The 27865-nt window shown below is 46.0% G+C and overlaps 2 protein-coding genes across 2 annotated transcripts; one reads left to right on the top strand and one right to left on the bottom strand.

Moving 5' to 3' along the window:
- Window positions 1–1373: 1373 nt before the first annotated feature.
- Window positions 1374–4682, top strand: LOC542473 (Triose phosphate/phosphate translocator TPT chloroplastic). Its single transcript, NM_001112027.2, has 12 exons — window positions 1374–1773; window positions 2175–2243; window positions 2349–2414; window positions 2505–2583; window positions 2677–2797; window positions 2888–2983; window positions 3285–3397; window positions 3503–3580; window positions 3675–3791; window positions 3919–4018; window positions 4110–4210; window positions 4353–4682. The coding sequence occupies exons 1-12, from the start codon at window positions 1499–1501 to the stop codon at window positions 4365–4367; spliced, it is 1230 nt and encodes a 409-aa protein (NP_001105497.1). The 5' UTR covers window positions 1374–1498; the 3' UTR covers window positions 4368–4682.
- Window positions 4683–4884: 202 nt separating this feature from the next.
- On the bottom strand, window positions 4885–8669 carry LOC100194306 (dnaJ protein). The gene is made up of 3 exons (NM_001139344.1): window positions 8287–8669; window positions 7481–7887; window positions 4885–5440 (listed from the first exon to the last, which is right to left on the bottom strand). The coding sequence occupies exons 1-3, from the start codon at window positions 8449–8451 to the stop codon at window positions 5002–5004; spliced, it is 1011 nt and encodes a 336-aa protein (NP_001132816.1). The 5' UTR covers window positions 8452–8669; the 3' UTR covers window positions 4885–5001.
- Window positions 8670–27865: the final 19196 nt, after the last annotated feature.

Consider the following 27865-nt stretch of genomic DNA (forward strand, 5'->3'; position numbering starts at 1 on the left):
TACTACCTAATTAATATGCTTGTATATTGTTTCTGCCATTTCATGTAGACCTTGCAGCTGTTTTGTCATAATAACACCCTTTATGAAACTGTGCAACATACTTCCTAGAAGCATACAGGTCCGTGAGGAAAGGAGACCTTTTAATGAGAAGCGTGGAATTCAAAGTGAGAAAGTGATAGAGACTGACCCTTCTGAATATTGAATCGTTGCCCCAGATACTGAAATATTTTGTGATGGGGAGCCTATTAAGAGAGAGGATGAGGAGCGTCTTGATGAAGTTGGTTATTATGATGTTGGAGTTAGAAAGCAAATGGCCCAAATCAGAGAGCTTGTTGAGCTTCCACTACGCCATCCTCAACTTTTCAAATCTATTGGTGTGAAGCCACCAAAGGGCATATTGCTATATAGGCCACCTAGTTCTGGAAAAACTCTTATTGCTCGTGCTGTTGCAGACGATACTGGAGCCTTTTTCTTTCTAATCAATGGTCCAGAGATCACAAAATTTATATGTATAGATAGGATCACCAATGGATTACAAATTTTTTTCTCATAACAATATAACACATTATATATAAGTTATCATGATATTATATGTTTCCGTTGCAACGCACGGGCACTAACCTAGTAATCGATGAATAACGGTACCAAAAAAAAAAGGCTAGCTAGCTAGACGTGGGAGTGAAAATGTATATGGGCAGGCGAGGTAGCTGGGCCGTCAGTCTCCTGCATGGAGTAAGGAAGGAACAGCTGCAACGTGCGCTGGCCTGGTATGAACTGAAATAGTCACTCAGGACAGCTGACTGTTCTGGGCCGGGGCAGCCCAGGCGAGATATGAATTTCGATTTTCTTTTGTCCCTCCCAGAAAAAAAAACGTTTATGCAATGAATTCATGACCAGCCAACCGTCTCCTAACTATATTAACTCTTCCTACAAATATCTCTACTCATGTTGAGGTTATGTTTGATAGCAACCTAGTTTTTATTGTTTAAGCTAAGAGAAGCTAGCTTCTTGGTTTTTAAAAAACTATAAATCCAAAATCTATAAACTGAGACATAAACTGATATGTTTGGTATCATAAACCAGTTTTTTTAAAAAATTGGATGGTTACAAAATTCTCAATAAAATAATATTGATGGAGTTAGAAAAAAAATCACAAGCATCCATTCCAGTGTCTTATCTTAAGGAGAAATCCGGCACTGGGCAACGGACCACTGCTTTTGGTGTTTTGGGCTCCATTCCAAACCCGGTTAATCTGTCGACGGCGACGTCGGCTCCACCGCTGCCGTCCGCCCCGGCGCGCCGCTCTATCCGCCCCGCGCGCTTCTCCGCCAACCAAATCCCCGGCGCCTCCCTCCTCCAGTCCCGTCCCACCCACAAACCCTTCTTATCCTATCGTCGCGCGCGCCTGCCTCTCCCACACACTCCACAGCGCCCGCGCAGGCTCGCTGCAAGCGCAAAGCAGCCACAGCACCCCCTGCACCTGCAGACTGCAACCGCAATGTCGGCTCTCGGGACGCTCTCCGGCGGCGCTGCCGGTGTCTCCGGCCTCCTCCGCCTCCGCCGCCGGGCCGCCCCAGCCCCCGCGATCGCGGCGCCGTCGCACCTCCCCGCTGGGACCGTCAAGTGCGCGGCCGCCGTGCCCGATGCCGCCCCGATCGTCTGGGGCCGTCAGCTCCGCCCGGCGCTCCTCCTACCCGCGGCGCTGCTCCCTTCGTTGCAGCCCGCCAGGAGGCACACGCTGCAGCCGCCCGCCGCAGCCGCCGAGTCCGCAGGGTCAGTTAGTTACTACTATGTTACCTGCACTACCACTACGAGTATAGGTTTTCTAATAATCAATTATATATATTAGTTTTTGTTAGACCATGATTAGCTCATGTTTAGGCCTTCTATTTGCATTGCATGCATGGACTCAAGTTTCTATTTTAGTCATTCAAAAAAGATGATCCTTCTCTATACCACCACCCACACGGCGACTGAAGAAACAGCTAGCGCTATCTGCACTCTAGTAGCGGCCCTTCCAAATCGTAGGACGCTGGTCCCGCTCACCAATCGCTCGCGTCCCAGCTGTACTGTGAATGTGATGTGCTGCTTGCTTGCAGCTAATCACAAGTCGCTACATGCTTTTGCTGACTGCTACTGACTTCCTATTTAATTAATTAAATTCGCGTCAGCAGGGAGGCCAAGTCTGTGGGTTTCCTGGAGAAGTACCCGGCCCTGGTCACCGGCTTCTTCTTCTTCATGTGGTACGTTGCACACTCGCACCACCTCTGCATCCCACGTTTTCAGCAGCTGCTCGGCTACTTTTTTTTTCCGTCACCGGTCTAAAGATTGGCAAGTGCCTTCTGCAGGTACTTCCTCAACGTCATATTCAACATCCTCAACAAGAAGATCTACAACTACTTCCCATACCCATAGTAAGTAGGCAGACCTTGATTCATTCACCAACAAGCATCCTGTGCTCTTATCGCTTACCAACAACATTTTGGGCCGCTTGCTTGTTGCAGCTTTGTGTCCTTGATCCATCTAGTAGTGGGTGTCGTATACTGCCTCATCAGCTGGAGTGTCGGTCTCCCCAAGCGAGCGGTAATTAATGCATCGTTTCTCTCTATATATCTAATGAAGGACAGACTAGCTAGTATTTCCTGCCTCATCTAGCAGTATTTCTTTGTTTTGTAGCCTATCAATGGCACGCTCCTCAAGCTTCTCTTTCCAGTCGCCCTGTGCCATGGTATTGGTCACATCACTAGCAATGTGTCCTTCGCTGCTGTTGCAGTCTCATTTGCTCACACTATCAAAGGTGCTTCTCTTCTTTTCTTTTCTTTCCTTCCCATTTATATTTCGATGTTCTTGTTGCCCCCTTTTTTTATGTTACATACTTGCGATGCAGCTCTGGAGCCCTTCTTCAGCGCAGCGGCTACTCAGTTTATCCTTGGACAGCAAGTTCCCTTCTCTCTGTGGCTTTCTCTTGCCCCTGTGGTCATTGGTAATTCTCAAATCGATCCTCTCATCCTAATGCTCTAGCTAAGTTGCAAGTTATAGAGTGTCGGTGGCAAGGTAGGTACAGTGTATGACAAGAAGAAATTAATTGAGAGTGCGTGATCTGATGAAGTCATATCTGATGGTGCACTTCCCTTTCTTTATTACCCCCATTACTACTGCTATCTTCTCCACTGGGCTAAATAACACGTACTTTTCGAATTGTACCTTGCTTTATATTCTAATAATCCGCTACAAGTTAATTAGACACATAACCCTCCTTGCTCATCCTCTCATGAAATTACCAGGTGTTTCAATGGCATCCCTTACTGAGCTTTCATTCAACTGGACTGGCTTCATCAATGCCATGATATCAAACATCTCATTCACTTACAGGAGCATTTATTCCAAGAAAGCTATGGTTTGTGCTTCTTCTGTTTTAATCTCTTAGCTCGTTATGATTTGCTTTGTTATGCAACAGGTTTTTTTTCCTTAACTGTCGTTCTAATCGCTTCTGGCATTGCAGACTGACATGGATAGCACCAACGTGTATGCTTACATCTCAATAATCGCTCTAATTGTTTGCATTCCACCTGCATTGATCGTAAGTGTGATGGAATTACCACAAGCAGTAGACGAAACAGGATTCATGTGCCATACCCTAATGGTATTCTTGATACACTCCCATAATTGTGCAGTTTGAAGGGCCCAAGCTAATGCAGCATGGATTTAGTGATGCCATTGCAAAAGTAGGTTTGACAAAGTTTGTCAGTGACCTATTCTTGGTTGGACTGTTCTACCATCTGTATAACCAGGTAACCGGCTCGTGATATCATGGAAACACTTTTATATGAATCACAGGTTTAGCATTTTAGCTGGCTTGCCACGTAGAGTCATGGATCTAGCATTTTGTCTGTTATAACATGAGCAATGGTATTGCAGATTGCTACAAACACCTTGGAGCGAGTGGCTCCTCTGACACATGCTGTCGGCAATGTGTTGAAACGTGTTTTTGTCATCGGTTTCTCAATCATTGTTTTTGGTGAGTGGACGGTTTGGCCTTCTCCAGGAAAATGAACAATTATTTATTTCCCTCTTGTCATGTTGTAGCTAACACTTGCTAAACCTCACAGGCAACAAAATTAGCACACAAACTGGAATTGGCACGTCCATTGCCATAGCTGGTGTTGCTATGTACTCTTACATTAAGGCTAAGATTGAAGAGGAGAAAAGGGTATGATGATTTTTTTTTTGTCACTATATCTCAATACATGAAGCACATGCATGCATGCATGTATGTATCAGTGGAAACATGGTAGATGCACATTTGATTTGATTGCTGACTAATAGTGTAATTTTTTTCTTCTTAAATCCAGAAAAAGAGCGCATGACTGCTGTGAATAATATTATCGGGACCTTCCTCGGACACAACATCGTCGACAATCACGACCTACTTCTATACCTTGTTTTGTTTTCATCTTGAGTCAGTCGGTCCATTGTTTGTTCCCAGTCTGGTGATTAAAAGTCTGCAAATTCTGTTTGTGGAATTGGCAGCGATACAAATTTGGCTTCTTTAAGTAAATCCGGTTGGCGGTACACAGCGGTATTAATTCACCTGTAACTGAATGGAATACCGTAATGCAAAGGGCACAACACTCTGCCTGACTAAAATAAAATGGTGAAGGTTCACCCTTGTTGTGGTTGCTAAGGGCCGGCCGGTTTGTTTGGGATTTACAATTCATCAACTACCCACCCACCGGAAAACCTATTTTAATTCGTGCCCTTATTTTTGTCAGGTTCCTCATTTTTACCCTTAGTCATATTTTTTTCATCAGTTTTACCCTTCTGCTCTATAGAACACTGGAAGAGCAAAACTTTAGAAAAAAAAACACGACTAAGGGTAAAAATGAGGACATCGGCAAAACTAAGGGCACCACTTTAAAAAACTAAACTGTGACAAACAAATTACTGGCAATATTCACAAACAACTTTCATCATAAAGAAGATGTCATTTGAGGTGGCGGCCTAAGAACCCAATAGCCTCTTGATCCCGGCCTTCTGATCAGAAGTCAGCCTAGAGGGGAACATTATGTTGAACTTAATCCGCAGATTTCCCTTCTTTGTGGGGTCCTTGGGCACTGGCATGCCCTCTCCAGGCATCACCTCTTCGTACTTTGGATGGATTATTGAGTTGATGTGCAATGATAGGCTCCGCCCGTCAAGCGTAGTGACACGTGCGGTATAGCCAGTCAGTGCTTCCACCAGTGAGATCTTCTCAGTCACGACAAGATCATTTCCCTCCCGAGTGAAAACATCATGGGGCTTCTCATCAATGATGAAAACAATATCAGCAGGTTTCATATTTGGAGCTTCATTTCCCTTGTCAGGAAATGTAATCCTTGTTCCCTTCTTCCAACCAGCCTTTACTTGTATTGTCAGAATATCCTCTGTGTTTGAGATTCTCCTATTGACAACACTAAGATTAGCGCGTCCATGTAACAAAACAAAAACAAGGTTGACATGAAGGAGGGGCTGCCGTAGCCTTCACCCTTCATCACAAACAACAGACCCCTGCAACACCTAATAATTCTGTTCCCTCTCACTCTCTGATTCCAAGTGCATGACATTTAGAAAAAACACAGTTTGCAATGTACAACTTTGACTAGCATTTTTTTTTTACTAAAATACAATATTTAAATACTGAGAGTACTTCTAATGATGAATCTAGGTACAACTATCTTTCATTGTTTGTCTGTGTATTCTTTACGTATTGATGATCAATGTTAAAAAAAGCTTTGACTTGCAGTAATCCTACAACAAGATATATTTGAACCGGAGGGACTAGTTGAGAAGCTCTAAACTAGGTCCCAACTGTCATACAACCAGAGTGGAAATAAATCACTGTCAACGGTTCAAACGAAGCTTAGGTTACCATGATTGATGAACAAGTAAAGATATCATTTCGTCGTTTGCTATCGAACTACTTGAAATAGCATGTTAACTGGACCCAGTTACTGTTTTTTCCCTAAAAAAAGTTGTTAGACTGTGTGTGTGTGTGGGGGGGGGGGGGGGGGGGTTGGCACATCAGGGTTAGGGTTAACTCTCTCTCTCTCTCTCTATATATATATATAACCTTCTCCTATGCAATACATCATGAGGTTGGGCTCGCCTCAGCCGGAGCTCCACCTCCATGGACGCGCCTGCAGCTTCTGCGCACGCTGTCCTCCCCTCCAGGCCAACGGGCGGGCAACCCCACCATTGGCCGCCGCGGCGGGCCCCGGTCCTCCTCGGCGCTTGCACACCGCCACCCCTGGCGCGCGCCCCCTCCTCTGCCTGGTCGGGACGCCACCCCTCCCTGCTCAACGGTGGCGCGATCGCGCCCTCATCGGCATCCGCACCCCCTCCCCCACGCTGGCACGCCACCGTCCTAGGGTCGCCTGTCTCCTCCGGCTTGTCGCTAGGACCTAACGCGCCATCCTCCGGAGCCGTGCCTTCACCCCACTCCTGCTCCGACCTGCGCGGTAGCGAGCTCGCCCTGGACCAGCCGAGGATCCCCTGCAAGCCCCCCTCCTTCCCGAGGCTTTACAGCGCAGCCCAGGACGCGGTTGTCGTCCTCAACCACGCGGCCACGACCTAGATCCGGCGTACACACTCCCTGCGCCCGGCCGGCGAGCCTCCCCTTCCTCCCCTGACAGCGGCACAGATCGGGCCGTCACTCTCAGCGTGTCCTCGCTCCCCTCCGACAGCGGTAGGCCGACCCCCCAGCGAGCTCCCTCGACGGCGATGGACGCCCAGCACCCAACCCCCTACTCCTCCATGGAGCTCGGCACCCTAGCGATAGGGAGCAACGCCACCAGGACTCGTCCTTCGGCTTCGCCTACCTCATGGCAGGCGACGCCGCCCCTCCCTTGACGCGAGCGCGGCCGCCTCCCCCCCCCCTCCCTCTTGGATGCCCTGCACGTCTCTCCCCTGCGCCGGCATCTCCACCAGTGCAACCCCTCGTCATCCAGAGGCTATCGTCTTCTCGGAGTCTACACCAGTCTCTACTCCAACCACAACATTCGCATCCTCACGACGCTGCGATTGCGGGGGTATTTGAACCCGTCGGCTCCTACCTTCGGCTTCTACTCCAGTCTCATCGTGTGCGGTGCCCCCGTTGCGACTGCGGGGGGATGTTAAATTGAGGGGGGGAGAGGAGGGCACCACTGTTAGACTGTCGGGCCATTATAGTTAGGGTTAAGTCTCTATATATATATGTAACCTTCTCCTATGCAATACATCATTGAGTTCCATTCTCTAATAAAAGTAGCGACTGTATCCATTGAACATGGTTAGGATTTAAGGTTTGTTTGAAAAGGATTTATTTATTGTGTTTTAAATAACATGATATATAAGTAAATAGTCTAGTCCACTGAAATAATTCCCTAAAAGGAGCTTACACAAGACACGCAGAACAACCCTGAGTGACAGCTGAAAAACTACAGAAATAGTGGAGGAAGCTTACCCGCTGGCATCAATAGTCTCTCTTGAGATTTTCATCTTTTTTGTCACACCCTTGTAGAGATCTGCAAGGCCGACTGGAAGTGGATTCTCAATTGCAGCTGCCTTGCGCAATGGCTGCTGCATACTGGTGGAACCCTCAGCGCGGAAGCGCGAAGAGAAGATATCGTTGCCAAACATTGACCTTTGAAATCCTGGTTCCGTTCTCATGCCACCCATGCCAGGGGATCCAAAGAACTCTTTAAATATATCGTCCGCGCTCCTCGGGTTAAAATGGTGAGCGGTGGAATGAGCCCCGCCAGGGAAGAAGGGAGATGTGCCAGGACCTCCTGCTCCTGGGGGCGGCTGCCCCTTGAGCCCTTCTTCCCCTAGCTGATCATAGATTGCACGTTTCTTGGGATCGCTAAGGACCTAAGAGGCGCACACAGGATTGGTCAACACAACAGATGCAAGAGTAGCAGTAGGAAAGCGAATCATGGAGGGAAATGTATAATTCAGCTGTGCAGATAATCAGAACCTCAAATCGATAAGCTAAAACTTGTTACTCCCTGGCTAAGATTGGTTTATTATCACGAGCTCATCTTAAAGTTAAATCCTTTGCAGTATTGGTGCGTGGTCCAGATTGCAGTATCGAATTCACTACTGTGTCCAAAGAGCTGGCCGGTATAACAGACAGGCAGTTTTGTTCGTCAGCATGAACCACAAAGACAGGGACAGCGAATGGATCGAAGCCCCAAAGGCGAGGAATTTGGAACAGTAATAATCCTGGCAAGACAAACACATGGAGAGTGAGAGGGAGGGGCAGGCAACCTCGTATGCCACAGAGATCTCCTTGAACTTGGTTTCTGCCTCCTTCTTATTGGTGGAGTTCTTGTCGGGGTGCCATCGCATGGCGAGCTTCCGATAGGCCTTCTTGAGGTCGTCGTCGCTGGCGCCGCGGTCGACGCCGAGGACCTTGTAGTAATCGGCCCCCATCTCCCTGCGGCGGCGGGCGGCGCGCGCGGACGACGACGTGGGGTCGGAGGCCCTACGCTTGGTTCCTCCGGCCTCTCGAATCTTGACCGCCTTTGGATGCCACGCCGAAATCACGGTCAGGCCTCTCAGGGAGGTGGCTGGCTTGCGAAGGTGGGACGGACGCGGGAGAGAGAGAGAGCGGCGGCTGCCTGAAGCGAACTCAGGTCGTATAGCGAAAGGAAGGTTCCAGAAGCTGGAATCCCTCCATGGCCAGGACTCGTAGCAGTTAAGTTGGTCGTCCACCATGAGTCTTCCCTACCGGGCTGGGAAAACGGCCCAGCCCATTTTCAACCATAGAATAGGGTCGGCGTCAGCCCATAGCATCCGACATCACATCGGCATTAGATTCGGGGGAAAAAAGTCGAAACTATTTTCGTCCCTCGAATTTCAAAACTAGACTAGACATCTCTCTTTTAATTTTCAAAACCATCCAAAAAAATTCTCATCCTGATTTGAAGTGGAATCTAAGGGACCTGCATTCTTCTTTATTTTAGTTACCTGAGTCGATTAGAGCCCTATCATTATTAACTTTTAGTGCTGACAACCCCAGCATTGAGTATTATAGTATATAATAACTAGTAGGCATTTACCCTATATGTCCCAATTTATAATTCGTTTGACATTTATTCAAATTATTGTCGAAAAAATACGACGAGTCAGTTAAACTCGGTAGAAAAAGTCAAACGAATTATAAATTAAGACAGATGAGTATAATAAATCAGATATATAATGTGTCACTAGCACGGTGTCTGCTGCGCTACGATCGCTCGTTCAAAAGGTCTAGAAAGATATAAGTTTAAAAGGTGCTTAACCCCTTTTTTATATCTCATTCGATCGCTCGTTCACTTTTACCTAGCATGGTGGTACTATAAGAGAGCGATACACTGTTTGCGGCTTCCTATTGTGTTGGACTTAGGTGGTTCTTACGGTCCAATAATATAGGGGCTTGAGTGATTTTCAAGGTCTATTTATAAGGTAACGAGGCAGTGATAGGGAGAGTAGAATAGACATACCTGAGGCACGACGATGATAGAGAAGACGATGGTAGAGAAGAAAAGAGAAGAGATGTAATTAGAATGTACCGTGCATATACACCTGCAGATAATAAAATGAGTCAGATATACAAGATTGAGTGAAAAAAAAACTTTACTGTACCAGTGAAGAGTTGGACGATAGACAAAATCGCATGGCACATTCATAGGACGAGCGGTGGTTAGGCTATCACAAGCTCAACAGAGAAAAACAAGCTAGGCCAGGGCCGGCCGGCGCCAGTACGTACGCGTGTCGTCGACGAAGCAGACCGGCCCGGCCCGGCCCGTACACCGGCTGCTGGTGGGCCGGCCGGAGTCGTGTGCTGATCTAGCAGCTAGTAGGGCAGCAGAGTCAACACATTTGCCTCACATGCATGTCTGCGCTGTACAACCATAGATAGGGTCGGTTTGATATATGCTTTTATAGTTTAAGATTTTGATGGCTGATTATCAACATAGAGTAACATTTTTGTCCACGATATACTGCAGAGCAGACCCGACTTGCCTAAATAGTGTAAATATTTTATAGAGATATCATAAAAACTCGCCCAATCACTTGGACCACGTTCACACACGTAGGTGCATGCATGCAGATCCTATTTTTATGGAATATCCGATAATTATGGCATATGATGTGAGTTTTCATTGCATGTGTGTAAATTTTGGATGACATTTTTGTTTCCACTACATGCGCGCAAAAATGGGATGACTCCATAAATATAAGATCGCTCCACAACCATGCAGCTAGTCTCTTTAGAACAAGTTTATGATATACACCGATACTAATTATGTTACATGACGTAGGTATTTATGCAATTCAGTACACTGCGTAAAAATATGTTTTCTGCTTCATGCGCACAAATTTAGGATAACGGGAATGTGAGATGAAAGAAAATGGATTGACATGCATTGAAACAAAAGATCTTATTTAAATATTTTATTTTTTTCCATAAATATAGGATCACTCTAATAGCCAAATAATTAGGCTCGTTAGAACTAGTTTATGATATATACTGATACTAATTATGCTACACAGTGTATGTATTTATGCATGCGGTACACTACGTAAAATGTGGTTCACTAGTGGACACATCTTCATGTTCGAGCGTAAAAACCTTCAGTGTTGAACGTAAAAACTCAAAGTTATGAGCGTAAATACTGATTCAACATGAAAGTTGTTGAAAACCTTCTAATATCGGTATAGATATGTATACAAAGTAATAAATATATACGTGATTGTATGTCGTCACTCTACCGGGAATATGTATTCGGGCGCGTCCCCGACTAGACGCATGCATGCGGTCTTTTTTTTATGGCAGATCTAAAAAATATAGAAACCACTATGCACATGCATGTGGTTTCTATTTTTATACAGATCCAAAAATTATGGTAGGTGTGGCGGAACTGCCCGAATTATTCCGACTTAAGTGCCTAAGCCCCAACTTAGAGGCTAGACCACACTTAAATGGGAATAACCCGTCAATCCCTCGATGGTGAGTCACAGAGCAAATACAATAAAGCACAAAACCATACATTAAGGAGTATTAAGTTATTACATCATCATCGGAGTTTTGCAAAAGTAACCATCATTGTTCTAGTGCAGCGGAATAAAACTAACGATAATTAAATAGAGAGATGGGGAAGCCTGTCCCATCACTCCTCATGCTCCTCCTCAACCGAGGCGGGATCCCACTAGACTGTCCAACCCGGTGGCAAGATGGACGGTCCAGTCACTCCAGCAACCATGTCCTCCAGAGAACCTGTAAAAATTATGCCACAAGCAAGGTTGAGTATACTAATACTCAGCTAGACTTACCCGGTGTGAGGAGTCTACTCCTCTACCTCTAGACATGCAGCTGTTTGGCTGTGGGGTTGGGTTGCCAAAAGCACTAGCTGAGTTTCTATGTCAAGTTTTAACTTTGCCAATTTAAGTGTGACTCTCTTAAGGCTAAATGTGTACTACCTACTCATACATAGTAGCAAACATTTTTAGCAATCAACATCTTGTATCAACTCATCATATTTCCACTTGTTACTCAATGCAGTACAATGGATCAAGCAGTCTCATTAGCTGCGAGAAGCAGACGATTCGAATCGAGTTTTATCCTTGCAAGGTAAACCTAAACACACGACGTGGCGAGGCACTCTGTCCCCACACACATCAACCGTCCCCATCGATTCCCTGGCAACAGATCAGGGCTCACCGCCTTGGCGTACAATGCCTCACTGACCCCGACTGCCGTCGTGCAGTGACCGCACTTGTACCCACCATAACCGGAATGGGAGACCACATCTCATGTCGCGTGAGGGGCAAAGTCTGCGGGCAGGTTCACTCAGGTACTAGGCTTACCGATTTACCATATTTCTCGGTATGTGTTTAGTACGTTCAAACGCTTGACACAAGTATCCGCACGTTAATCCTTATTCCAAATTTTCCATCTCGTGGACAACCAATCCCCATGGATTGTTGTCCACAGACTAGTATCATGATGATATGAAAAGTGGGTACAACCAATTCCTGATCTCGCGCGAGTGCTAGAAAAATCACTCGTCTTCTACCGAGATCCTAATTAGATAAGCAGCTACTCGACCTAGCATACTAGTATCCATCTCAAAAGGATTCCTGAGATCATGCAACTAGGGTTTCAAACAACTCCTATACCTAAGTGCACATTCAATCCTACAATCATTAAGTATAGTAAAATATCATAAATAACAGGTTATGCATAAACCGGGGCTTGCCTTCCAAAGCTGTGGCAGGCAGATCCTCTGGTGCAGGCTCTGGTGCTGGATCCGGGGCTACCTCCTGAGCAGCTCCTTGCTCCGACACGAGGACGTACTCTCCGTCAGCGAGGTTACAGTCTATCGAAATGCAAGGAATATGTATGTCATGATTATGCAGGATTTAATAACATTATGCTAAAGGAAGAAAACCCAAGTTAATGAGTAACTTAGGGTTTCTTGGTCATACGTGGCTTTTAGTGGTTTATGCTTATCACTCTAGGTTTAGGTTTTTGTTAAGGATAAGCATAGAGGATTGGTATTCCCTTATTATAATTTAGTGGACAATTTACAAAGGGTTTTAGGATGACACTAATTTCTATTATTCATTTTTCCTTTCTTTATTTTCTATTTATGGTTTCTAGTGTAGATTTGAACTACAACAATGGTTTAACTTTTTCCAAAAATTCTGTAAAAATTACAGTGGGTTGCCCTTGGTCACTATAGCCCATTCTAGGAATTTGAGGTTCAAAATAAAAAGGCTATGCTTTAGACCAAAAATAACAAAAATTGTGTAAATGGGCCACTTTGCACTACAACTCTTAATTAGGGGTGGGTTCTGTCCTAAGGGTTATTTTTGTTGGCATCTAACAATAATAATAAGCTTCTGTGCCAAAAATCACAGAAAGATAAGGGATGGTTATTTAGTTGTGATTTTCCAAAGTTTACTGTCAAAAAGGCACTTTCTACTGCCTTGCCATTTAAAAAAATGTCAAACAGCAGATTTCATATTTTTCCTAAGTTCTTAATAACAAAACATTAGCTATCCCAAGGGTTGGGGTGTTTTCACCTTGGGGTTATTTTTGTAGGGTTTTTCTAAGTTTTCCTTGTTTTCTTAAACCAAAAGGTATCCTATTTATTTTATACTAAACCAGAGTATAATGGATTTTTCTAGTGAACTACACTGAATAAGTACCCTAACAAAAATAGGAGTGCCCCCTGGTTCATCATTTTAATCACCTTTTCTATTTTTCTTAACCTTAAGCATATTGTAAAATAAATGGCAAAAGCTACCTTAACGAGGTGGACAGAGAGGTTTAGCATTTTTAAACAGGTGAGGATTACCCGGTCTACGCTCGCCGGCGGTCGGGTGGAGTCCGGCGACCGTGGACTGGCCTCTCCGGCGAAGCAAACTTCGATTCCTCGCTCGGGGAGCTTCACCGAGGTGTGCTCAGTCCTCTCCGAGGGCTGGACGAGGTTGGGAAGGGCTTGGTTGGCCGGTCTACGGTGGCAGGGAGATCGGGCAGCCGCGGACACGCCGTGCACGGGCAAACGCCGGTGAGTTTGGGCTCCGGTGAGGTCGAGCGTGCGCGGAGGGGTACGGTTAAGGTCCCTATGGGCTTTATAGGCGCGGGCGCGGGCCATGGCGTCGACTGGCCTTTGGCGCGACGCGGGGCACGCGAGGTCGGGCGCGGGCGTGCTCTAGCGCGCGCAGAACGCGTCGAACACGTGGAGGTGTTCATCTGCCCGTGTTCAAAAGCTTGCTGAGATCGCAAACGTGCGAATCTTGGCAAAAATCCGGCGCAGACCTCTTCCTGGCACCTATGGCTATCTCTTATATGTGAGTTCCAAGGGAAGATAAGCCCTAGGTCAGAAGATATGCGGACGCCAAATCTGGCTTGTCCCCCTGCCCGCTGCGCGACAAAAGTGATGCCAAGACATGTCAAATGTCAAGGTCTCGGTCTCAACTTTTTCCAGGGGGTGCCCTAGGTGGTATGCCACATTTTTGGTATAGAACTTAGGTGGTTTTGGTGCCATCTTCAAGGTGAACACGGTGGATCTTTAGATTAGGTGTAGATTTTGACTTAGAGAGAATTAGAGAGCTCTAGCTCTTTCTCTACTTAGGGAATGAATTTGGGGTTTCCTAAGGGGTCTTTTAGCAATGTTTTCTCTCTATATTTGCAGATTAATAAGTTACTTAACTTTGTGCCAAAGGTTTGGTCATGATTTGCACCTTTGCTTAATCTCTCCCCTTTAACCAAGGTGTTTAGGAGATAGGGTTCAAGAGAGGTCTAGGGTTTATTCTCTTTTTGAACAAGGTGATAAGTGCACACAATTTGGGTAATGCTTTTGGTCATTCACATCTCTTGGTCAAAACCTAACCTCCAAGGCTCTTACACCCTGCTTCTTAAGTTTCTTCCACATGTGATCACAATCATTAGAGCATAGATGTGCCCTAGCCATGGTAACACCTGAGGTGTTACAGCCCTCCCCCCTTAAAGGAATCTCGTCCCGAGATTTTAGGTAGAGTCCTCTAGAGGGGTGCCATGAAGGCGTGCTGGTGTGCTACTCTTTCTTTTACCCAAGTTTCTCTTGTTAACTGCTCTTCGAATGCCATTCTCTTTGCAACTTCAGAAGGAAGTCCTTTTTAAGTTAAATCCACAACTTAGACTACCCTTGTTATCTAAGTTTTTCTTATATTGGTATTCAAAGGGCAAGTGGGGGGGTGGGGTTCTGGGTTACGTACCGACTCCTTTGGGCAGAAAGTCGGGGAAGCGAGAGCGTAGAAAATCCTCAGTTTCCCATGTAGCTTCTTCTACTGAATGGTGACTCCACTGAACCTTATACATTCTGATGGACTTTGCCCGTGTTGACCTTTCTTTCTGATCCAATACCTTGACGGGGTACTCTTGATAGGACAAGTCTGGTTCTATCTCAATGTCTGGTTCAGGTAGCACTTCAGTGGGTAGGCGGACACATTTCCGCAGCTGAGATACATGGAACACATCATGAATAGCTGACATGTGAGGTGGCAATTCCAATTGATAGGCCACGGGTCCACAACTTGCTTTGATCCTATAGGGTCCAATGTAGAGAGGAGCTAACTTGCCCTTGATCCCGAATCTCTGGATACCCTTGGTGGGTGACACCTTAAGATAAACATGATCTCCCACTTCAAACTGTAGAGGCTTCCGCCTCTTGTCATGATAGCTCTTTTGCCTGGCCTGAGCAGCTTCTAAGTTCCTTGTAATAATTCTGACCTTTTCCTCTGCCTCAAGTACCAAATCTGGCCCAAATATTTCCCTTTCTCCTGCTTGAGACCAATTCAGCGGGGTCCTACACCTTCTCCCATATAAGGCTTCAAAAGGTGCCATCTTTAGACTAGACTGATAGCTGTTATTATAAGAAAACTCTGCCAAAGAAAGACACTTGTCCCAATCCTTTCCGTAGTATAGTGCACATGCCCGCAACATGTCTTCCAAAATCTGGTTTACCCATTCTGTCTGGCCATCTGTTTGAGGATGGTATGCTGAGCTTCATATTACCTGGGTCCCAAGTGAGTCTTGCAGCTGCTCCCAAAAGCGTGCCACAAACAGTGCTCCTCTGTCAGATACAATGGTCTTTGGAATACCATGCAACCGCACTATTTGATCAACATAAATTTCTGCATACTTCTCTGTCTTGTGGGTGGTATGCACTGGTAAGAAATGAGCAGTCTTGGTCAATCTGTCCACAATAACCCAAATGGAATCATGGTGCCTGGAAGTATTGGGCAAACCCACGATAAAGTCCATGCAAATGTCCTCCCATTTCCACGATGGTATGTGAAGGGGTTGCAAAGGGCCTGCTACCTTCAAATGACTGGCTTTGATTCTCTGGCAGGTATCGCACTCGGATATGTACTTGGCAATTTCCCTCTTCATCCTGGTCCACCAGTATAAGGATCTGAGATCATGGTACATCTTGTTGCTGCCTGGGTGCATGGAGAATTTTGAAAGGTGAGCTTCATCCAGTATCTTCTTTCTGAGCTCAGGGTCCTTGGTAACAACCAATCGATCCCCAAACCATAAAATTCCCTTGCTGTCCTGACGGAAGCACTTGTATTTCTCTGCCTTCTGCTCGATCATTTCCTTGATGACCTGAACACCCTTGTCTTCAATCTGTGCCCTGACTATTTGCTCTTGCAATGTGGGCTCCACCGAGATATAGTTTAAGTCACCAGAAGAAACAACTTCCAGGTTCAATTTGCACAACTCATCACATAGGGTGGTAACCCTTGCATCCATGCTCATACAATTGCACTAGGCCTTTCTGCTCAAGGCATCTGCCACAACATTGGCCTTGCCTGGATGGTAATGCACTTCCAAATCATAGTCCTTGATTAACTCCAACCATCTCCTCTGCCTCATGTTCAGATCTGCCTGAGTGAAAATGTATTTGAGGCTCTTGTGATCAGTGTAAATGTTACAGTGAGCTCCCATCAGGTAGTGTCTCCATATCTTGAGAGCATGAACCACAGCTGCTAACTCCAGATCATGTGTAGGGTAGTTCTGCTCATGGGGTCTGAGTGCTCGGGAGGCATAAGCAATTACTCTGTTATCTTGCATTAAGACACATCCCAATCCTGTACCGGAAGCATCGCAATAAACTTCAAAGGGCTTGGTGTTGTCAGGTTGAGCCAGCACTGGGGCTGTTGTCAAATGCTGCCTTAGTGCATGAAAAGCATCTTCGCACTTTTGGCTCCAATCATACTTGACTCCCTTCTTTAACAGTTCAGTCATTGGTTTGGCAATTCTGGAGAAATCCGGAATAAATCGTCAATAATACCCTGCCAATCCCAGAAAACTCCAAATTTGCCTCACTGTAGTCGGGGGTTTCCAATCCATTACCTCTTGTACCTTCTCAGGATCAACTGATATCCCATCCTGAGAAATTGTGTGACCCAAGAATTTAATCTCCTTCAGCCAGAATTCACATTTAGACAATTTAGCATACAACTGATGGTCACGCAGTCTCTGAAGTACAGTATGCAAGTGTTTAGTGTGCTCGGCTTCATTCTTGGAATAGACCAGAATATCATCAATGAAAACGACCACGAATTTGTCCAACTCTGGCATGAATACTGAGTTCATCAGGTACATAAAATAAGCCGGGGCATTGGTCAGCCCAAAAGACATCACCAAAAACTCATAAAGCCCATATCTGGTTGAGAAGGCCGTCTTGGGAATATCACTTGTACGGATCTTGATCTGGTGGTAGCCCGAGCGAAGATCTATCTTGGAGAACACCTTGACTCCCACCAATTGATCAAACAAGACATCAATGCGGGGCAGTGGGTATTTGTTCTTGATAGTCACCACATTGAGAGGGCGGTAATCAACACACATTCTCAAACTCTCATCCTTTTTCTTCACAAATAAAGCAGGACATCCCCATGGTGAAGTACTTGGGTGAATGAACCCCTTGTCCAATAACTCTTGCAATTGCTTTTTTAGTTCTACTAATTCTGCGGGAGGCATCCTATAGGGTCTTTTAGAAATAGGAGCAGTCCCAGGTTGCAATTCGGTTGCGAACTCGATGTCTCGGTCGGGTGGCATCCCTGGCAATTCATCTGGAAAAACATCTGGGTAGTCACAGACCACTGGGATCTTTTCCACTAGGGATTCTATCATAACGAAGGCACAGGAACGGGTCCAACCCTGGTCGGGTAGATATAAGGTGATCTCGCCATCCAAAGGGGAGTGGATCTCTATGGCTCTAGCTGCGACATCAATCACCGCGTGGTGTCGTGATAACCAATCAGTCCCTAGGATGATATCCACACTATCCAATTCCATTATCAAGAGAGTGGTTTTAAAAACGAAACTACCTAGCTTAATTGGTACGTGTCTATTGATCTGATAGGTGGCAATCCTGCCTCCTGGTGTTGAAATTGTAATACCCCCGTTGGTGTGAAGGAAAGGTAACTGACACTTGGCACTAAATTTGGTACTGATAAAACTGTGTGATGCACCAGAATCAAAAAGAACAATAGCAAGATAATTCAAAACTGTAAAGATACCAGTCAAGACGGGTGCTCCCTCTGGGATATCAGCCATGGTGGTGAAGTTCAGCCTGCCTTGCCTCACTTGCACCTTCTGCCTCTTGCCTTGGTTCTGATTAACATTCTGCCCCTGCCTCTGCTGGTTTCTAGGGCAATTCTTGGCATAATGTCCGGTGTTGCCGCATGTGAAACACCTGTTGTCATTTGCCTGGCGATATTGCTGCTGCTGATGATTGTTCCTTTGAGCTGGAAACTGGGTACGGTTGGGTGTCTGCTGCTGCTGCTGTGGTCGGATCACCCAACGTCCTTGCTGCTGCTGCGGTCCCCTGTTCTGAGTGTCAGACACAACCCTGAAACGTTGTGGCTGAGCTGAAGGTCCTGCCACAGGGGTCTTCCTTTTCTTCTCCGCCTAACGAGCTGTGATACAGTCCTCCTGAGAAATGGCCATGTTGACTAACTCATTATAGCTGTTGGCCCTGACGGTGTTGAGACGGTCACGGAGCTTAGTGCTGAGCCCCCTTCTGAACCTGTCCCTCTTCTTCTCGTCTGTGTCTGCATGATACCCGGCATACTAGCACAGGTCATTAAAAGCCTGAGCATACTGCAACACTGTGAGAGCACCTAGAGGGGGGTGAATAGGTGATCCTATAAAACTTAAAAACTTAAGCCAGCAAAACTTTGATTAAGCGTTAGCACAGTTAATGCCAAGTGGCTAGAGAGAAGATCTTGCACAATACGATAACCACAAGAAGTTCAACACAGAGAAGACACAGTGGTTTATCCCGTGGTTCGGCTAAGTACAAAACTTGCCTACTCCACGTTGTGGCGTCCCAACGGACGAGAGTTGCACTCAACTCCTCTCAAGTGATCCAATGATCAACTTGAATACCACAGTGTTATGCTTTTCTTTTCTTATCGCGTTCGCGAGGAATCTCCACAACTTGGAGTCTCTCGCCCTTACACTTGAAGTTCACAAAGAAGCACGGAGTAAGGGAGAGAAGCAACACACACAAATCCACAGCAAAATGCGCACACACACACGGCCAAGAATCGAGCTCAAAAGACTATCTCAAAGTTCTCACTAGAACGGAGCTCGAATCACTGAGAATGACAAACGAATGCGCAAAGACTGAGTGTGGATGATCAAGAATGCTCTAAGGTTGCTTGGTGTCCTCCTCCATGCGCCTAGGGGTCCCTTTTATAGTCCCAAGGCAGCTAGGAGCCGTTGAGAGCAAATCTGGAAGGCCAATCTTGCCTTCTGTCGTCGGGTGCACCGGACAGTCCGGTGCACACCGGACACTGTCCTGTGCCTGATTTCCTTCCTAAAATGGCGCAGCCGACCGTTGGCCGCCAGAGAGCCGTTGGCGCACCGGACATGTCCGGTGCACACCGGACAGTCCGGTGCCCCCTTCTAGCCGTTGGCTCGGCCACGTGTCCCGCGCAGATCGCGCGGCCGACCGTTGGCCCGGCCGACCGTTGGCTCACCGGACAGTCCGGTGTACACCGGACAATCCGGTGAATTTTAGCCGTACGCCGTCGGCGAATTCCCGAGAGCGGCCACTTCGCGCCGAGTCAGTCTGGCGCACCGGACACTGTCCGGTGCACCACCGGACAGTCCGGTGTGCCAGACCGAGCTGAGCCTTGGCTGTACCCAGCCAAGCCTTTTTTCATCTCTTTTCTTTTCTTCTTCTTTCTGTTTCTAACACTTAGACAAGTATATTAGTACATAAAACCAATGTACTAAGGCTTAGAAACATACCTTTACTCTTGATTTGCACTTTGTCCATCCATGAGCATGAATTCACATTTAAGCACTTGTGTTGGCACTCAATCACCAAAATACTTAGAAATGGCCCAAGGGCACATTTCCCTTTCAATCGCCCCCTTTTTGGTGATTTATGCCAACACAACATAAAGCAACTAGAACAAGTGCAATATCACTTCAAATAAAACTCAAATTTATTTTGATTTAATTTTGGCATATATGGATCATCCTTCGCCACCACTTGGTTTGTTTTTGCGAACCAACCTCAAATTTCTATCTCTAAGTCAAACACACATGTTAAGGCATAAAGAGAGTCATTCCAAGAGTATTTGATTCAAGATTTCAAAAACTCCCCCTTTTTCCCATAATCAACATTTCTCCCCACAAGAAGCCAACTTTTGACAAGAGAGACAATAAAAAGTTTTGACAAAACAAAAAACTCTATTCTACTATTTTCAAAATCTCTCAAGTGGTAGCTGATCCATTTATCGCTTTGGCCTTTATTTTCTCCCCCTTTGGCATCAAGCACCAAAACGGGATCAATCTTGGCCCTTTAACCCCATTGCCTCACCAAAATCTTCAATTAAGAGCAATTAGGCAATAAGAGTTAAAAGATGAACTTGGAAAAGTTACTCTTTTCATCGGAGTGCAGTGGAAGTCTTGCATGGTCCAAGTCCACCTTTTCCCTTTCAATTCTCCTTCGAGACTAAATCAAGCAAACTCAAGCATATGGTTAGTCTCAAAGGGTCAAGTTGTAACACATCTCCCCCTAAAATTGTGCACCACTTTGCAACGGACTTGTGAGGTCCAGGGAGTGTTTGTACAACTTGAGCACCATACTAAGCAACAAAATGCAAAAAGGAACATGATCAAGAGCATAAATACATGTATGCTACAATTCAATCCAAGTTCCGCGAATCTAAGACATTTAGCTCACTACGCAGCCTGCAAAAGGTCTTCTCATCTAGAGGCTTGGTAAAGATATCGGCTAGCTGGTTCTCAGTGCTAACATGAAACACTTCGATATCTCCCTTTTGCTGGTGGTCTCTCAAAAAGTGATGCCGGATGTCAATGTGCTTTGTGCGGCTGTGCTCAACAGGATTTTCCGCCATGCGGATAGCACTCTCATTATCACATAGGAGTGGGACTTTGCTCAGATTGTAGCCAAAGTCCCGGAGGGTTTGCCTCATCCAAAGTAGTTGCGCGCAACACTGTCCTGCGGCAACATACTCGGCCTCAGTGGTGGATAGGGCAACGGAAGTTTGTTTCTTAGAGTTCCACGACACCAGGGACCTTCCTAAGAATTGGCACGTCCCCGATGTACTCTTCCTATCGACCTTACATCCAGCATAGTCGGAATCTGAGTATCCAATTAAGTCAAAGTTAGACCCCTTAGGATACCAGATCCCGAAGCAAGGCGTAGCGACTAAATATCTAAGAATTCGCTTCACTGCCACTAAGTGACACTCCTTAGGATCGGATTGAAATCTAGCACACATGCATACGCTAAGCATAATATCCGGTCTACTAGCACATAAATAAAGTAAAGACCCTATCATTGACCGATATGCCTTTTGATCAACGGACTTACCTCCTTTGTTGAGGTCGGTGTGTCCGTCGGTCCCCATCGGAGTCTTTGCGGGCTTGGCGTCCTTCATCCCAAACCTCTTTAGCAAATCTTGTGTGTACTTCGCTTGGGAGATGAAGGTGCCGTCCTTGAGTTGCTTCACTTGGAACCCAACAAAGTAGGTCAACTCGCCCATCATCGACATCTCGAATTTCTGCGTCATCACCCTGCTAAACTCTTCACAAGACTTTTGGTTAGTAGAACCAAATATTATGTCATCGACATAAATTTGGCACACAAACAAATCACCATCACATGTCTTTGTAAAAAGAGTTGGATCAGCTTTCCCAACCTTGAAAGCATTAACAATTAAAAAGTCTCTAAGGCATTCATACTATGCTCTTGGGGCTTGCTTAAGTCCATAGAGCGCCTTAGAGAGCTTACACACGTGGTCGGGGTACCGTTCATCCTCAAAGCCAGGGGGTTGCTCTACGTACACTCCTCCTTGATCGGCCCATTTAGGAAAGCGCTCTTCACATCCATTTGGTACAACCTGAAAGAATGGTGAGCGGCATATGCTAGCAAGATACGAATGGACTCTAGCCTAGCCACAGGAGCAAAAGTCTCCTCAAAGTCCAAACCTGCGACTTGGGCATAACCTTTTGCCACAAGTCGAGCCTTGTTCCTCGTCACCACTCCGTGCTCGTCTTGTTTGTTGCGAAACACCCACTTGGTTCCCACAACATTTTGCTTAGGACGAGGCACCAGTGTCCAAACTTCATTCCTTTTGAAGTTGTTGAGCTCCTCCTGCATGGCCAACACCCAGTCTGGATCTAGCAAGGCCTCTTCTACCCTGAAAGGCTCAATAGAAGAGACAAAAGAGTAATGCTCACAAAAATTAACTAATCGAGATCGAGTAGTTACTCCCTTGCTAATATCACCCATAATTTGGTCGACGGGATGATCCCTTTGAATCATTGCTCGAACTTGGGTTGGAGGTGCCGGTTGCGCTTCTTCCTCCATCACGTGAACATCTTGTGCTCCCCCTTGATCACACGTCTCCTTTTGATGAACCTGTTCATCATCTTGAGGTGGGGGATGCACCGTTGTTGAGGAAGAAGGTTGATCTCGTTCATCTTGTTCCTGTGGCCGCACTTCTCCAATCGCCATGGTTCGTATAGCGGCCGTCGGAACATCTTCTTCATCTACATCATCACAATCAACAACTCGCTCTCTTGGAGAGCCATTAGTCTCATCAAATACAACGTCGCTAGAGACTTCAACCAAACCCGATGATTTGTTGAAGACTCTATACGCCTTTGTATTTGAGTCATAACCTAACAAAAATCCTTCTACAGCTTTGGGAGCAAATTTAGAATTTCTACCCTTCTTTACTAGAATGTAGCACTTGCTCCCAAATACACGAAAGTAAGATACATTGGGTTTGTTACCGGTTAGTAGCTCATACGAAGTTTTCTTGAGGAGGCGGTGAAGGTAGACCCTGTTGATGGCGTGGCAAGCCGTGTTCACGGCTTCCGACCAAAAGCACTCGGGGGTCTTGAATTCTCTAAGCATAGTCCTCGCCATATCTATGAGCGTCCTGTTCTTCCTCTCTACCACACCATTTTGCTGAGGTGTGTAGGGAGCGGAGAACTCGTGCTTGATCCCCTCCTCTTCAAGGAACTCTTCCACTTGAAGGTTCTTGAATTCGGACCCGTTGTCGCTCCTTATCTTCTTCACCTTGAGCTCAAACTCATTTTGAGCTCTCCTTAGGAAGCGCTTGAGGGTCCCTTGGGTTTCAGACTTATCCTGCAAAAAGAACACCCAAGTGAAGCGGGAAAAGTCATCAACAATAACTAGACCATACTTACTTCCTCCTATGCTCAGATAGGCGACGGGTCCGAAGAGGTCCATATGTAGCAGCTCCAGGGGTCTTGATGTTGTCATCACATTTTTGGTGTGATGAGAGCCTCCCACTTGTTTCCCTGCTTGACAAGCTGCACAAGGTCTATCTTTTTCGAAATGAACATTGGTTAAACCTATCACATGTTCTCCCTTTAAAAGCTTGTGGAGGTTCTTCATCCCCACATGTGCTAAGCGGCAATGCCACAACCAGCCCATGCAAGTCTTAGCCATTAAGCATGCATCTAGACCGGCCTCTTCTTTTGCAAAATCAACTAGGTAAAGCTTGTCGTCTAGTACACCCTTAAAGGCTAGTGAACCATCACATCTTCTAAAGACAGACACATCTACATTTGTAAACAAACAGTTATATCCCATATTGCATAATTGACTAACAGATAGCAAATTATATCCAAGAGACTCTACTAAAAACACATTAGAGATAGAGTGCTCATTTGAGATTGCAATTTTACCTAACCCTTTTACTTTGCCTTGATTCCCATCACCGAATATTATTGAATCTTGGGAATCTTTGTTTTTGACGTAGGAGGTGAACATCTTCTTCTCCCCCGTCATATGGTTTGTGCATCCGCTGTCAATAATCCAGCTTGAACCCCCGGATGCATAAACCTGCAAGGCAAATTTAGGCTTGGGTCTTAGGTACCCAACTCATGTTGGGTCCTGCAAGGTTAGCACAAATATCCTTAGGGACCCAAATGCAAGTTTTGTCTCCCTTGCATCTTGCCCCTAATTTTCTAGCAACTATCTTCCTATTCTTTATACAAATAGCAAAAGAAGCATTTAAAGCATGATATATTGTAGAAGGTTCATTTACTTTCCTAGGAACATTAACAACATTTCTCCTAGGCAAATTATGAACAGCATTTCTCCTACCAACATTTCTATCATGCACATAAGAAGAACTAGAAGCAAACATGGCATGAGAATCAAAGGCATTATATGCATTACAACTCCTATAAGCATTTCTAGATTGTCTCCTATCATGGTACATAAAAGCATGGTTCTTTTGCACACTACTAGCCATAGGGGCCTTTCCTTTCTCCTTGGCGGAGATGGGGGCCTTATGGCTTGTCAAGTTCTTGGCTTCCCTCTTGTAGCCAAGTCCATCCTTAATTGAGGGGTGTCTACCAATCGTGTAGGCATCCCTTGCAAATTTTAGCTTGTCAAATTCATTTTTGCTAGTCTTAAGTTGGGCATTAAGACTAGCTAATTCCTCATTTAATTTAGAAATTGAAACTAAATGATCACTACAAGCATCAATGTCAAAATCTTTACACCTATTACAAGTTTCAACAATTTCTACACAAGAATTAGATTTACTAGCTACTTCTAGTTTAGCATTTAAATCATCATTAAAACTCTTTAACTTAGCAATAGTTTCATGACAAGAAGATAATTCACTAGAGAGCATTTCATTCCTCTTAATTTCTAGAGCAAGAGATTTCTGAGCTTCTACAAATTTATCATGTTCTTCATACAACAAATCCTCTTGCTTTTCTAACAGTATATTCCTATCATTCAAGGCATCAATCAATTCATTAATTTTGTCTACCTTAGTTCTATCTAATCCCTTGAATAAGCATGAGTAATCTATCTCATCATCATCACTAGACTCATCCTCACTTGAAGAAGCATAAGTACTAGTATTAGGAGTGCTTACTTTCTTCTCCCTTGCCATGAGGCAAGTGTGACGCTCGTTGGGGAAGAGGGATGACTTGTTGAAGGCAGTGGCGGCGAGTCCTTCATTGTCGGAGTCGGACGAGGAGCAGTCCGAATCCCACTCCTTGCCAAGATGAGCCTCGCCCTTTGCCTTCTTATAGTTCTTCTTTTTCTCCCTCTTGTTCCCTTGATCCTGATCACTATTATTGTCGGGACAGTTAGCAATAAAATGACCAAGCTTACCGCATTTGAAGCATGAGCGCTTCCCCTTGGCTTTGGTCTTGCTTGGCTGTCCCTTGCGATCTTTAAGCATCGTCTTGAATCTTTTGATGATGAGAGCCATCTCTTCATCATTAAGTCCGGCGGCCTCAATTTGTGCCACCTTGCTAGGTAGCGCCTCCTTGCTTCGTGTTGCCTTGAGAGCAAGGGGTTGCGGCTCGTTGATCGGACCATTCAAGGCGTCGTCCACGTACCTCGCCTCCTTGATCATCATTCGCCCGCTAACGAATTTCCCAAGAACTTCTTCGGGCGACATCTTGGTGTACCTGGGATTTTCACGAATATTGTTCACCAAATGAGGATCAAGAACGATAAATGATCTTAGCATTAGGCGGATGACGTCGTGGTCCGTCCATCGCGTGCTCCCGTAGCTCCTTATTTTGTTGATAAGGGTCTTGAGCCGGTTGTATGTTTGTGTCGGCTCCTCGCCCCTTATCATCGCGAACCGTCCAAGCTCGCCTTCCACCAACTCCATTTTGGTGAGCAAGGTGACGTCGTTTCCCTCATGAGAGATCTTGAGGGTGTCCCAGATCTGCTTGGCATTGTCCAAGCCGCTCACCTTGTGATACTCGTCCCTGCACAAAGAGGCTAGCAACACAGTAGTAGCTTGTGCATTTTTATGAATCTGTTCATTAATAAACACAGGGCTATCCGAGCTATCAAATTTCATTCCACTTTCCACAATCTCCCAAATGCTTGGATGGAGAGAAAACAGGTGAGTACGCATTTTGTGGCTCCAAAATCCGTAGTCCTCTCCATCAAAGTGAGGGGGCTTGCCAAGTGGAATGGGAAGCAATTGAGCATTTGAACTATGCGGGATGCGCGAATAATCGAAAGAAAAGTTTGAGTTAACCGTCTTTCGTCTATCGTGGTCGTCGTCGTCCTTTTGGGAGGAGGAAGATTCGTCGCTGTCGTAGTAGACAATTTCCTTGATGCGCCTTGTCTTCTTCTTCCTCCCGTCTTTTCTTTTGTGGCCCGAGCCTGAGTCGGTGGGCTTGTCATCATTGAGCTCGTTGACGAAGGTCTCCTTCTCCTTGTCGTTGATCACCATCCCCTTGCCCTTAGGATCCATCTCTTAGGGCGGTTAGTCCCTTTCTTGAAGAGAACGACTTCGATACCAATTGAGAGCACCTAGAGGGGGGGGGGTGAATAGGTGATCCTGTAAAACTTAAAAACTTAAGCCAGCAAAACTTTGATTAAGCGTTAGCACAGTTAATGCCAAGTGGCTAGAGAGAAGATCTTGCACAATACGATAACCACAAGAAGTTCAACACAGAGAAGACACAGTGGTTTATCCCGTGGTTCGGCTAAGTACAAAACTTGCCTACTCCACGTTGTGGCGTCCCAACGGACGAGAGTTGCACTCAACTCCTCTCAAGTGATCCAATGATCAACTTGAATACCACAGTGTTATGCTTTTCTTTTCTTATCGCGTTCGCGAGGAATCTCCACAACTTGGAGTCTCTCGCCCTTACACTTGAAGTTCACAAAGAAGCACGGAGTAAGGGAGAGAAGCAACACACACAAATCCACAGCAAAATGCGCACACACACGGCCAAGAATCGAGCTCAAAAGACTATCTCAAAGTTCTCACTAGAACGGAGCTCGAATCACTGAGAATGACAAACGAATGCGCAGACTGAGTGTGGATGATCAAGAATGCTCTAAGGTTGCTTGGTGTCCTCCTCCATGCGCCTAGGGGTCCCTTTTATAGTCCCAAGGCAGCTAGGAGCCGTTGAGAGCAAATCTGGAAGGCCAATCTTGCCTTCTGTCGTCGGGTGCACCGGACAGTCCGGTGCACACCGGACACTGTTCTGTGCCCGATTTCCTTCCTAAAATGGCGCAGCCGACCGTTGGCCGCCAGAGAGCCGTTGGCGCACCGGACATGTCCGGTGCACATTGGACAGTCCGGTGCCCCCTTCTAGTCGTTGGCTCGGCCACGTGTCCCGCGCAGATCGCGCGGCCGACCGTTGGCCCGGCCGACCGTTGGCTCACCGGACAGTCCGGTGTACACCGGACAGTCCGGTAAATTTTAGCCGTACGCCGTCGGCGAATTCCCGAGAGCGGCCACTTCGCGCCGAGTCAGCCTGGCGCACCGGACACTGTCCGGTGCACCACCGGACAGTCCGGTGTGCCAGACCGAGCTGAGTCTTGGCTGTACCCAGCCAAGCCTTTTTTCATCTCTTTTCTTTTCTTCTTCTTTCTGTTTCTAACACTTAGACAAGTATATTAGTACATAAAACCAATGTACTAAGGCTTAGAAACATACCTTTACTCTTAATTTGTACTTTGTCCATCCATGAGCATGAATTCACATTTAAGCACTTGTGTTGGCACTCAATCACCAAAATACATAGAAATGGCCCAAGGGCACATTTCCCTTTCACACTGTCCTGTTGCCCTGAGTGAGTGCCAGAAACTCGTTGAGCTTTCGGTCCATAATTCCGGCTGGTATATGGTGCCCCCTGAAAGCGGCCTTGAACTCTCTCCATTCCACCTCTCGGTCATCTGGCTGCATAGCAATAAAATGGTCCCACCAAGTCCTTGCGGGTCCGCGAAGCTGCTGGGTGGCGAACCTGACCTTAGTGACCTCTGAGCAAACTCCA

This window comes from Zea mays, chromosome 3 (genome assembly GCF_902167145.1).
Source record: "Zea mays cultivar B73 chromosome 3, Zm-B73-REFERENCE-NAM-5.0, whole genome shotgun sequence".
Lineage (NCBI taxonomy): Eukaryota > Viridiplantae > Streptophyta > Magnoliopsida > Poales > Poaceae > Zea > Zea mays.

Coding starts and splice junctions, on each gene's coding strand:
- LOC542473 (NM_001112027.2), top strand. CDS start 1,499: ATGTCGGCTCTCGGGACGCTCTCCGGCGGCGCTGCCGGTGTCTCCGGC. Junction 2,244..2,348: donor GGCTTCTTCTTCTTCATGTG/GTACGTTGCACA, acceptor TGCCTTCTGCAG/GTACTTCCTCAACGTCATAT. Junction 2,584..2,676: donor TCGGTCTCCCCAAGCGAGCG/GTAATTAATGCA, acceptor TTTGTTTTGTAG/CCTATCAATGGCACGCTCCT.
- LOC100194306 (NM_001139344.1), bottom strand. CDS start 8,451: ATGGGGGCCGATTACTACAAGGTCCTCGGCGTCGACCGCGGCGCCAGC. Junction 7,888..8,286: donor AGATCTCTGTGGCATACGAG/GTTGCCTGCCCC, acceptor TGCGCCTCTTAG/GTCCTTAGCGATCCCAAGAA. Junction 5,441..7,480: donor GAGACTATTGATGCCAGCGG/GTAAGCTTCCTC, acceptor TGTTGTCAATAG/GAGAATCTCAAACACAGAGG.